General features: G+C 47.3%; 1 protein-coding gene across 8 annotated transcripts in view; it reads left to right on the plus strand.

Moving 5' to 3' along the window:
• The first annotated feature begins 457 nt into the window (after window positions 1-457).
• Window positions 458-12,677, plus strand: part of SUFU (SUFU negative regulator of hedgehog signaling) — an 87,795-nt gene continuing 75,575 nt past the window's right edge. For 2 of the 8 annotated variants that reach the window (NM_001396718.1, NM_204264.2), the window contains exons 1-2: window positions 463-685; window positions 5,164-5,298. In NM_001396718.1, the coding sequence (NP_001383647.1) occupies window positions 510-685; window positions 5,164-5,298 (311 nt within the window). In that variant the 5' untranslated portion in view covers window positions 463-509. Of the gene's footprint in view, window positions 4,676-5,163; window positions 5,299-12,677 lie in introns of all 8 variants that reach the window. The other 6 variants (XM_046942686.1, XM_046942688.1, XM_046942685.1 and 3 more) reach the window with 3 other exon arrangements.

The following is a 12,677-nucleotide window of genomic DNA, read 5'->3' on the forward strand; positions in this document are numbered from 1 at the left end:
CGTAAACACGGCGCGGGCGGAAGCGGCGTGACGTCAGTGCGTGGCCGCCCTGTGTCCTCCCGCCAGGAAGCGCGGCGTGCCGGGGGCGGGGACTCAGCTCGGCTCCACTGTTTCTCATTTTACCAACAGGGATGGGTTCGAGGGCGGTCCCTTTGCCCGCTCCTCAGCTTCACGTTTGTTTGCGACTGCAGGACGCCCAGTACAGCCCTGTGGCTCTGTCCGGCTCCCTCACAGCCCCGCAGCCCTTCACATCCCTCACGGTTCCCCCACGGCCTCTCTCCCCTTGAAGCGCTGCAACTCCTCCACCGCAAGGGGGCGCGCTCACAGCACGACGCGGAGGCGGGGGGAAAGAGGCGCGGCCGCCTTCCGCGCCGCCTTTTGCCATTGGCGGAGCTGCGCTGCCCCTCACCGTCGCCCGGGCAGCGGGGCCCGCCCCCTTCCTCCCGCAGCGCCGCTTGGGCCGGGCCGGACCGGGAGAGGAGCGGGCCGGGAGCTGCCGCCGCCGGGCCATGGAAGGCACGCGGCCTGGCGGGGCTGCCCCCGCGGGCGGGGCGGGCTCCGGCTCGGGCTCCAGCTCCTTCCCGTCCCTCTTCCCGCCGGGCCTTCACGGAATCTACGGCGAGTGCCGCCGCCTCTACCCCGAGCAGCCCAACCCGCTGCAGGTCACCGCCATCCTCAAGTACTGGTGAGGCAGCCTGGGGCTGGCGGAACGGTGGGGCTTGGAACGTTGTGTGGGGTTAGGAGATCTTTGTGTGGAGTTTGGAAGTCTTGTATGGGGCTCGAGGGGCCTCGTGTGGGGCTTGTGGGGCCTTCTGAGGAGCTGGGGGCCTTGCGTGGCGCTGAAGAGAATTGTGGGGTTTGAGGAGTGTTGGGGAAACAGTGGAGTTGAGAGGAGGCATAGGGGCTGAGGGCCGTGTGTGGAGTTGTGGGGAAGTACTGGTCCTGGAGGGGCTATGGGCAAAGAGCATTGGAGCTGAGGGCCCCGTGTAGGGTTTCGGAGGATTCTGGGAGAGTGGGAATTGCATGGGGTCAGAGAGAGGCGCTGAGGCAGCAGAGGGTAGGAAGGTAAGAAGGCTGGGGGTTGGGTGCTGAATTTGGGAAGAGAAGTAATGGGAAGGTTTGGTGTAGTGGGCCTGGGGGTGTGATGGAATTGAGGGTGCGAGGGGCAACATGCTGGGTGGAGGGAGGGCTGTGCCGGAGAGCAAACATCTGGGGGAGGGACTGGAAGTGGGAGAGGTGTTTCTGGGGTGGCACAAAGCTTCCCTCAGTGGGGATGGGACTAGGTAGTGGGAGAAGGGAGCGTGTTTCCTCATCTGAGCAGTTCATGGTGGGGATGGTGGGGCTGGGGTTTCTTCTCCTGGGCAGGAGACTCAAACTCTTTCTGCTGACCTGGAGCTTGGGGTGCAAGTATGGCCCATGCTTACCAGTGTGCCAGCATCCGAGCCTAATGCGTGCTGTGTGTGCCTGTGGACCTGAGGAACAGACGCAGCTTTTCTTGCCTGTGTGTTGCCACGTGTTACCACAGACTGAGAATCTGTTGCTTCTTCCCATCCCCACTGACATGGTGTCTGACACAGTAACAGCAGTTGTTTATGTGGAAGAGTGGCATGAAGGAAGTACTTGGATGTCTAGCTAGATAAGTGTCTGGTATCTAGCCCTGTGGGAAGTTGTTCCTTTTGATTTTGTCCTCATTCTGCTGCTTAGCCTTCTCTTCTGGATCAGAGGAACATGATCAGGTGATCTCTGGGTCTGTGTCTGGTGAACCTGGCGTTAAATGGTTTCCAGTCCAGCACTGTGAAAAAAATTTAGTGAAAGCTCAACGTCTATGCTTACAGTTCATTTTAACTTCTGTGTGTATTTGGCTGAGTCCTGAGCAGCAGAATAATGTCCTCCCTGTGCTCTGCTCCAACAGCCGCATTGTTGCCGTTGTTTTTTGAAGAAGTGCTCTTTAATGAGCTTCAAGCAAGAAATTTCTTAGTCCATGTTGCTTAGAGCATTTTTAGTTAATCACTTAAACTGGCAGGGTGGGCTGAGGTGATTTGTTAGTCATATGCGTTGGCCAGTGCTGCAGCACTGCAGTGAGGGTCTGATCAGTTTTTTACACCTGTTTCTACTCTGAGATGGACGAGCTCAGTGAGTTTCCAACCACTGTGATTTGGGAGTCAGTGCTTACTTTTCTTTCACTGTCTTGGAGCAGTACTGGCCGGAGTGATGTCAGATTGGTGTGAGACAGAGAGAGAGGGAGGTTTGTGATAGTGATCCAGCCTGTTTGTTCCTCTCCCTTGGCCAGCCCAGGGGGCAGAACCTGGAGTTTGATGCCGTGGAACCTGGGAGAAGGGCTTCTGCTGCGGCTTGGTCTCCTCTGCCTGAGCTGCAAGATAAGAGCTGGTCTAGATGAAAAGAAATTGCTGAGCAAAGTTCTGTGCCTTAAGATAAATATTGTGACGCTAATCAGCTTTATAATTATAGCTATTGGTTTCTCTATTGTTAGCAGCGATTATTTTTGTTCAGGTAGCTGCAGCTGCGTTCTTGGCATGCACAGCAGATCCTTCCTTTGTACAGGTGGAGAATCTTCAGGATCACATACCCATGGAGTGAGGGGGCTGTGTGGCATTTTATGTGGAACTAGTCCTTTTTTTTCACATGACTTCCAGATCTTGGGAGAAAATTCCTGATTGCCATTGAAACTTCTTGGATGAGCTCCTGGCTATATTTATTTACCATAAACGACCCCCCGCAAAGTGTTCAGGGGAAATGGACTGGAAATTTTCCATTAATTTTTTTTTCTCTTTTGGGGCTGTTTCCTCTGCCTGCTTTGGGTTTATCCCTGGACAAACACTTCAGCAACTCCTAACAGCATTCAGAGAAAGCTCTGTATGCAGATGCAAATACCACTTTTCCCCTGAGGCTGCCCTTCTTTCTCCTGAATGAGCACAATGAATAGAGAATGCAACAAATTTGTACCATACCTGCAGCTTTGAAGTTGGGCTCTCTTTAATAAATTCCTCCAACGCTTCCAGCTCTTTGTGTGAACCCACATACTGATATGTAGATGTGATATGAGGTGAGCCCTGCAGGAGCTGTGGGCGGCAGGACATACCGGGGCAGGAGTTGTTGGTGCAGCACCAAAACCTGCCCCCAAATGGGGTAAACTTGTGCCGCAGCCCTTGTGTGGCTCTTCTGCCAGGGGTGAGATCCTGGCTGTGCTGTGGGGAGGGGCTGCCTGAAGCCAGTGCAGGGTGCTCCTGTGCTTGTACCTGTGCTGTGCCATGAAAGGATGGTTTGAGGGTTTGCCCAGCGTGCTGTCAGTGTCACAACACCTTTGTCAGCTCCCATCTGACTCATTTGACATCTAAGGTGTTATTAAACCCAATTTAGTAGCAGGTTCTGTGGGAGGGGGGAATACTTGTTGCTTAGTAGGTGGGGATGTTTTCCCTTTTGTTTGGGAATCCTATGTATCAGCTCTGAGGACGTGCTCACATCCTACGCACTGCTGACTGCTGTGTTGAGCACTCTTTCCCTCAAGCCTTCCACTTGGGTAGCTTTGTTTGAGCACTTATTTGGGGCTCTCCTCAAGGGATCTGCATGCTCGTGTTGCTCGTTTCCCTCAGAAAAATGGGGCCATGCACTTCTGCCCAGCTTGAGAACAAGATTTTAGAACCAGGCACAGGGAAAAATCAACACTTGCAGTTTCCCAGGTAGGTTTCCTTGCAAACACTGGGCTAGGAAGATGGCCTGGACCTCGTTAGCGCTTCATGGGGCGCGGGGGCTCTGAGATGTACATGTGAAGATTGGACCCCCATATGCCATGTTTCATGGGTATTGTGGCTGTGTCCAGGCTGGGATTCCTTTGGCCCTAGTCCCATTGCTTTGGGCAGAATGCTCACTGTTCCAGCCCATGCTTCTCATGGCTGCATCGCCGGCCAGTCCCACGATGCCAGAGCTAGTCTGGTGTGACTTGCAAGGAAGGAAATTGTGAGGGGCTGTCATGCTCTATGCCCCTTCTGTCCAACATCAGGAGGATTGCAATTAGTGCTTTGCTGTTTGATCACCCTAGAACTCCCTTGCAGGACAGGGTGTCTGCTTCCAGGTGTGGATGTAAACACAGGGTCCTGGAGCATGCTGCAAGCAGGCTGGATTCTGTGACTGCTTCTTCCCAAGTCTGCTGCTGTTTGATATAAGGCAGTAGTACTTCAATCATGGCAGAAAATTGAGGTGTTTGTATACTTTTCATGCAGTGGTCCTGGTGCGCAGAATGAAATGCAAACCTCCAGGGCAAGAGAGGGAAGTATAGGTATGACCTGAAACCTGCTAATGGCAGTGCTGGGATCTGAGCAGGTGCTGCAGTTGATGGTAATTAAGCTAACAGGTAGATTGAATGAAAGACGTACTCTTAGTTTAGATTTTCTCATTTTGAGCAGTTGGGAGTGTTTAACTCAAGGAGAAGAAGAATTGGATAAAGGAGGCAGTTACATTTCTCTCCTGTTCCGTGGCTGTGGGGCACTTAGCAAGTTGAGCACCAGGCTCTGCCAGCATGGCCACCACGTCCCCATGTCCCTGGGTAGCAGGTGGCTGCCTGGCTCTGCTGGTGGCTGAGTCACCAGCCTTGTGCTGCAGCAGAGCCTGCGCTCACCTTTTGCTCCTTCTTGATTAATGCAGCTCATGCATTTTACAGGTGCTAGTATTGGCTCTAAATCAAGCTTTTCTATGCTGTTTTAACTGTCTTGTCTGTGTTCAGAGCTATGGATTACTTGCTTCAGAACTTAGATGTTTCAAATTGTGCTTTGAGGAATAGCGTTTTGTTTTTCAGCGAGGTATGTGCCTCTGGCCTGAATTAAGAGCTTTTAGTGTAGATACAGCTATTGCTCTTTTACTGGTATAATTTTGTGATTGTTTTGAGGAGGTTTCAATATAATTTTCCAGAGACTTTCATGCCTTAATGTTAAAAACATTGTTGTATGTTGCATGCATGCACTTTGCCTTCCTGTGCTTGGAGCTTTCTGGACTTAACCCAACCTTTCTCTTTTTTAAGAATAATTTGACCATGCAATTCTTATTTTTGTCACTAGTTGCGATTTAAAGCAGGCCCCTTATAGCATCTGTGCAGACTTCTTTGTCTTGAGTAAACTGATTTACCTAAGAATCTTTTTGATTTTAATGCAGGTTGGGGGGACCCGATCCTCTGGACTACGTTAGCATGTACAGAAACATAGGGAACCCAGCGCTGAATGTTCCTGAGCACTGGCACTATGTCAGTTTTGGGTTAAGTGACTTGTATGGAGACAACAGAGTACATGAGTAAGTATTATCTGAGTTCTGTTGCTGTGCAGAGTTCTGTGTCACGTTTGGGGAATGTAGGTAAAACCCTGTCCTGCTGTTTATGTTATTTGAACAGCTGTTTTTCAGCTGAGAATACTGTAGGCTGTGGTCTTGCTAAGGGGTGACGTATGCCTGTTCCTGGATGTAGAAGAGTTACTGTGTTCCCATCCTTGGACTTTGCATGCAATATATTTCCTTGTTAGCGTTAAAAAGTTGAGTGATTTCTGCATGTTTGTGTTGTTTTGTGTTTGTTTTTTTTTAACTCATAGGGAAGCTTTTTTTTTCCTTAAACTGAATGTCTCGTGTTTTTCTACTCTTGGTAATCTGCTATGTTTATATGCTTAAATCCTGATCCCTCCCTGGGCATGCTTAATGGCTTACTCTGCAAAACTGCTGTGAGGGCATTTTTCCTATTGCTGGCACAGCAGTGTTACTGTCAGCAAGTGAACTGCCACCTCTGTGACTACTGTATGAAGTGTGAGTCTATCATAACAGAAGTATAATTAAATCATTATCTTAGCCTGTTTATATGAGCGGTCTTTAACAGGTGTTTTGTGTTAGGCCAGGCAATCAACATGATCTAACCTTACTCTTGTCTTTCTTTCGCTGACTTTACTCCTTAACTCCAGGTAAAGTGAGTGGGAGTCACCACACTTTCACAGTTCTGGGACATAACTCTTTTAACCAGACAGAAATGGCAGAAAGTTTATTCTGTTAATATTTAGTTGAACTGTCTTGTTCTGTTTTGCGATTGCAGGCTAAATATCCACCATGAATGGTGCAACAAAAGTCCAGATTTGTTCATCCAAGCTTTTCCTCTTCTGTTCATTTTATGTTTCAGCGAGCAGGTTGTGTTCTGTTTTACCTAGGTGCTTCTATTGCAACAACAACAGTCAAGCAGTTCTTTAACCATGCCTATGTCCTCAAGGCAGTTTCTCCTGTTTATGGATACAGGTCTACTTTACAGAAATCAGGTCTTTTAAGACTGGAGCTTACACAGAAACTTAGTGTCACTGAGACCTTCCTGGGGCATTTTAACCAAAACATCTGGCAACGAACTCCATTCATTACTTGCTGGGGTGGAGAATGAGTAGGACAAATAAAAAAAATGAAGTTAAAGGTTTCCTTCCCTTGCTTTCACAAGAGATGTAGCCATGGACATGCAGGCTTTCATGTGATGTCTTTGTTCTCAAGTTGTGAGATTTCATCTTTACCACTGAAAATGTGAGGTTGCCAAGATTAGGCAACCTGTGTTTTCCAGCCTCGTTCTACTGGAAGTTAATTTTGGAAAGCATAAGTGCTGTGCTGACTTCCTCTTTTTGGTGGCTTGTCAGCCTAAAGATCTCCCATGATGAGACTCTTCTCTTTGATCAGGCTTGGTCCTGATGGTTTGCAGAGAGAACAGTAACAGGCTGCAGAAGTCTCCACTGAAGGCACGAAGAGTGAGGAATGGCTTAATGTGTTTTTAGGAATGAGGAAGCAAGTTAGGTAAGGACATAGCCTCTTGTGGCACATGCTTTGGTTTCTCAGTCCCAGGCTGCTCTCTGCTAGACTATAGCCTGTTGTTCTGACATGGAGAGCTTGAACGTGTTACACAGGTATGTCACAACCTTGTAAAACTTACAGGAATGAGACCATCAAACTCTTCAAGCTGTCATATAACTTGATCTGGAAATTCAGACTGAGATGATGGAGGATGCCTTGTGCTGGTTGCAGTGTCCAGGAATTAAAAAAACTTGGTAGACATGAGTACTACACTGCATGCCAGTGGCGAGCTGGAGCTGTGCCACTTTTCCCCCTGCTTTGACAGGAACCTGCTAAGCACAGAACCACCAGTCACTGTCAGTGATTTGTGTGCCCTGTGTACACGTATAAATTTCTGTTCTCTCTGTGGGCTGGAGCGAGGCGTCCCTGTGTCAGTTGTCCTGTGAGGTTCAGCTGGCTGCAGTTTGTCACCTTTAGTTTAGCCTCACTCTTAGAGCTAGAAAGCTTCATGTTGCTTGTGCTGTCAAGAAGATTGCCTCTGCCTTTCTTACAAATAGTCTTACTACACAATTGTAAATGTGGTAAAGCTGTTAAATCCTACACATCTCTTGAACGCTGAGCCTGAAATTACCAGCTGGTGGGTGAGCACTGAGGCCAGATAAACAGAGCTCAGCACCCACCAAATTCTTGATCCCAGCAGCAGTCTGTTTGGTACCTGCTCACAAAACATGACTGCTGCATGGACTGCGTGCCACCAGGCTGGCACTGCATGTGTGCTTACAGGATTGTGGTGGTTTTTGTATATGCTCAGGAAGCTCTCATTTTTCAGGAGGAAATGTACTGAAGCTTATGTTTTATACTGTGGGTAGTGGTCTGTGTTGCTCAAAGGACTTTGGAGTTCTGCTGTCTCAGGTAAAAGCATCCTGCAGGATGGTTGGCAGCGGAGCAGGGTGACAGGCACATCATTTTAGTCTTCAGAGCATTTACTTTAAAGCTGGTGGGACACTGAGCTCTGTTCAGCTGCGCTGGCCACTGGAGATAGCTGATGGTTTGTGACTTCTTATTTGTTTTCCAACTTTCTGCAAAGAGTGCAAAGCTGGACCTGCTTATGACAGACAGAAAGACTGTGGCAATGCTTCCATGACCTTGCTGCCTTTCATCCTTCAGAAGGGGACAGATAGTACACTGGCACGTGCCTTGCTCATCTCCTGCTTGACTTTAGATAACACATAGCTTATTTCTTGTGGACCTCTTCTGGCAATACAGGACAATCTAAACCAATTACAATGAGTGTTAAATGAGAACAACTTTCTGCTGATTATTTTGAGTGAACTGGGGCTGAGTTGGAGGCCCCTATATTTTTATTTATAATGAAATAGCAAACAGATGTAGCATGTAACATGAAAATGTTGACTTTAATTTATATTTTTTAATAAGAACCTGAAAAGTCTGAAGTGGAGCTCTCCTTGTGCCTCCTTGTTGACAGATTTATTTTCAGTTAGAACTGCACTATTTCCTGCTCTGCTTAAATGTCAGCTATGCTCTGCTTACGGAACTCTGGCCTGTTCTTAAGAGTCCGCAGAATAGCATGGAAGAAATCTACAAATTTCAAGTGGGGAAACCTTTTTCATTTAAAAACACTCAGTGTTTCATGGTATAATGGCAACCATGACACCAGCTGTGCTGAGCTGATTGCGCTAAAAATCCTAAATCATGACAGCACTGGGGAACTGCAGGCCTTTCCGTGGGATCTCATGCCAAGCTGTCTGCATGGCAATAAGTCTCTCCATTCAAGCATGCTACACAAGTTGAGTGGCAGCAGAAGTCCTTCTGGGATATTTTTGCAAGTTGTTTCTCTCTCTCTCTTTTTTAAGTTCTTCTGTCTACTTTAAAATCAAACCTACTACGTAAGTTCTTGAATCCATTCAGCAGGGTTAAAGTAGAGATTTTGCTTTTTCTTGACTGTTCTTGCTTTCTGAATGAGATTCTTCACTGCAGGAACCAGTGGGTGGGTAAGGTGTGAATGCACAGATGAACTGGGTCCTGCTCCCTTTACATCCTGTAGGAGAGCTAGCAGCAGGGGACATGTCACCTGGTGCTTCCTGCAGCTTCCAATCCTGACGGTGACATCTAGCTGCGTGGAGAACAGGCATCAGAGGAAATTGGTTTCAGTAACTGAAACTGGATTCAGGCTCTAACAGTGGCATCACCAGCTTTGGCTGCTGTGGTGCAATGACATGCTCTGGACCCTGGCTGTGCTGGCAGGAGTTATCAGTGCATCCCAGGGAGCAAAAAAGCTGTGTGTTTTTTCACCAATCTGCCTTGTGTCTCTATTTTACATGCCAAGGTTGAATCTCCAGTTAACTATTCCTGTAGTTCCACAAGTACTCATTCTTTTTGTTAGCAATTTTTAAAGTGCATGGAATGTTAGAATCATGGTATGATATGATTACTGAAAACCTTGAATATCCTTATTTGTATTAAAATTGCAAGGTTGTAATTCAGAGCCACAACAGAAAGCAAAACTGAAATTGTGGCTAGGTTATGAGATAAGGTTTGTACTTGCGGCCTTCCCACATCCTGGGAATAAACACACCAGCTGTGTTTTGATGCTTAGCCTTTTGTTAAATCCCAATGATTGGGTTTCCTGATCTACACAAACTTCATACTGACAACGTGTTTTCTCTTTTTTCTTTTTCTGGCAGCCTGCCAGGAGGCTTAAGTGCAGCATCCCATTTGCATAAAGCCAAAAAAATTACAGCCGCCTTCAGTTCTGATACAGATGCATGGTACCACCCGCTGAGACAACAGGTTCCAGCTTGCTGTGGCCCTTTTGATTTACGCTGCTTCCCGTTGGGATCGGGAAGGAGCGGTGCATGCCGGGGAGAACGTGTTGTCTCTGTGGGTGGTGCCTCCCTATTAAAGGTAAGGGTAAGCATGAGCCTTTCATGATCTCCCATCCAGCTTGTGTTCTGCTGGCCTGTATAGATCCTCTGAATGACCTTAACTTGTAAAGGGGCAAGGATGCTTGTTAGAGCTGGGAGGAAGAAAAAGGAGCGCAAAACTGGATCAGGTAACAAATGCGAGGCTTGCAGAGGGGTGGATGTTTTCTGGAAGGCTTTTTCCAAGTGTGAAAAGAGTTTGAAAAGAGTATTTAGAAAATAGCCTGAAAGTTGGAACGAGTGCTCTCTTTCTTTGAGTGCATGCTGGCTTCTCTTTTGAGCCTGCATGAATATAGGATGGAGTGGTGCTGACAGCTGTCACTTTAGTGGCCTCTTAGTTCTGTAGCCTTTCATAAATTCAAAAGCTTGCTGCCCCCAGCCTGCCAGCCTTTAGCCTTAAATTTTGGTATTTAATGGGTCCCTAAGTGCTTTATAAACCACGTGCCCAAAGCACCTCTGAAATATTACACCAAAGTCTGAGGTGACAGTGAACTTTTTTTGAAATGGTGGAGATGACTCTGCCCTTCTTTGTTTTCAAGAGAATGCAATAAAATAAAGGATCTTTCAGAAGACAGTGAATTAGAGGTGGGCGATGGTGGTTGTTGTGGGTTGATATTTCAGAGAATGTTTTGAAGCAGCTCTTGTAGGATACAGCATATCTAAGAGGAGAACTGAAAGATCAAATCACACTGGGAGCTGAGCCTGAAATTCCAGGAAAATTATGAAAAACCCAAGGTTTTCTTCCATCTTTCATGACATCCAGTTTCTTTTAAAAGTTTATACTTCACATAGAGGAACCTGAGGACTTGTTCTGAAATAACAGCAGAGTGGTGCAAGCCATCTCTCCTCATCCTCACCTTGCTTCCATAGGCTGTTAGCCCTGAAGGAAAATGACATCTCCTCAGGAAGGGCTGACTGCTTGGTATCATATGGGAGAGAGAAGCAAGATTGAGTTTCATGGCAGAGTAGGAAGGGAGAGGGCACAGAACTGCAGAGTTCTATGACCAGACAAAAAAAGTTCCTTTTAGTAATAGCTTATATTTCAACTCTGATGGCATCTTATGGGTAATTTGAGCTGCAGGGTGTCAATAAAGTCCATATTTTGATGAATTTGTCTTATGCTCAGATTTTTTACATGCCTACAAAGATATGAACTGGTCTGAGCTTTTTCCAGAATTCTGAAGTACTTGTAACAGCTCTCATCTTTATGCATCTCTGGTGTCTGCAAGTATAACTGTGCTTTCACTGGTGGACCTGTAGATCTGTTCTTCTGTCTGGCTGTTGTTTCTGCCTACACATGGTGGTACTGAATTCCTCTTATTTTGTAGAGCTTTGAGTGTGCCTAATAAGTTGAACAACTTAGGAGACTTTTTAAAAATGCACGAGTGTGACCATGGAGGATTCAACTCCAGATCTCCCAAGCCAAAGGCAGTGAAACCAAGTGTCATGCCTATTCACACATCCCATTGACCGTGTCCCTCAGATGATGCAGGCAATGCAGTAGGACGAGGAGTTGTTTGTCTGCTGGAGGCAGACCTCCCTTGAAGCAGTGGTCACCATGGGGAAACCTATTTTTCTCTCCTCCCAGGCGGAGTGCGCTTGGCTTCCAAATGCCGTTTGCTGGAGGTGGTTAGCACCGTTAATAATGTGGATGATGCAGGCCACCTACAGAGAGAGGTCTGCTTTGTGCTGCTGTGTATCTGCGTGTGGAGCTTGTGGGATCAGAGCACGCTTGAACTGTGCTAGATTTGGAAATAGTTTCTTGAAGCATCGAAGGAAATTCGTTTAACTTTTACAGCAAAGTAGTTGAATTTACAAGGAGGACTGTTTTCAATAAAAAAAAGGTTGGATGTAAGTTTACAGCTGAGCATTGCTGAAGCCCAGTTTGTTGCGCAGTAGCACATCTGTGTGTGCATCCTGGTAAGCTGAGCCCCTGCTGCCATGCGGGGATGGGGCACAGTGCTAAACGGGGCGACTCCTTTCTGTCAGCAGAACTGCATTTGTGGTCTGGTGTATGGGAGGAGAGCTGGCCCCAGCCGGCTCCTCGCTCTCATCTCACAGCTGGGTTAGTGCAGAGCGCAGCAGGAGGGCTCTCGCTTGGCCTGCTGGGAAGGGGAGTGACTGGGGATCAAGCCTGGGTCTTCCTGTGTGAGATTGTTTAATTTGATAAGGATTGTTTTAGGATGTTGTAGAAAGCAATAATTAAAAGATAGGGTTGCTTTTTCTCTGGGATGTGAAGGTAAAAGCGTTTCATAAGCCGTGTGGCCAGTCCAGCTGTGAGATCAAAGGGAATTTGACTTTTTTTTTCTTCTTGCTTGCTGGAGTAATGATACCAACAAAGTGAATGTTTGAAGAAATGCATCTGAATGCTGTTGTTCAGACCTAATCTCCTTTTTTCCTCAGTGCAGACTCCACTTTGGGAGCATGCCTTGCTAACTAGCACAATGCTAGGATATTCAATCTGCATCTTGATGGGACAGTTCGATTACTAGATTTATTTTAAAATTTGATCTATCAGCATTTCTCCCCCCTAAGCTGTGCAGTGGTTACTAAACTCATCTGCTTTTCTACTGTCATCTCAATTTTGAATCGAGCCCCAATAGGCAGTGACTCCAGGCTAACAAAAGAGGGCTGTAAATCTTTGGTGGTCTCCATTCACATGGCATTCCCTTCCCTGGACAAAGGGGTGGCCGGGGCTCCCGAGTGCCACGCTGCCTCCAGGGATGGTGAACAAGGGCTGGATGTCTTGGGGGAGGCATCTGGGACAAAGCTATTTGGGTAGATGGGATGCCACCTGACAAAGGGGCTGAGGTTTAAAGAGGGATTCTGCTAGGGCTCTTAAGAACAAAAAGCACACCAAAAGAAACCACAACTGAAAACTATTTTTGCAGGATGTAACCAGGGTGGGAGGAGGTGAAGGGGGACTCAGCC

This window comes from Gallus gallus, chromosome 6 (assembly GCF_016699485.2).
Source record: "Gallus gallus isolate bGalGal1 chromosome 6, bGalGal1.mat.broiler.GRCg7b, whole genome shotgun sequence".
Classification (NCBI taxonomy): Eukaryota; Metazoa; Chordata; class Aves; order Galliformes; family Phasianidae; genus Gallus; species Gallus gallus.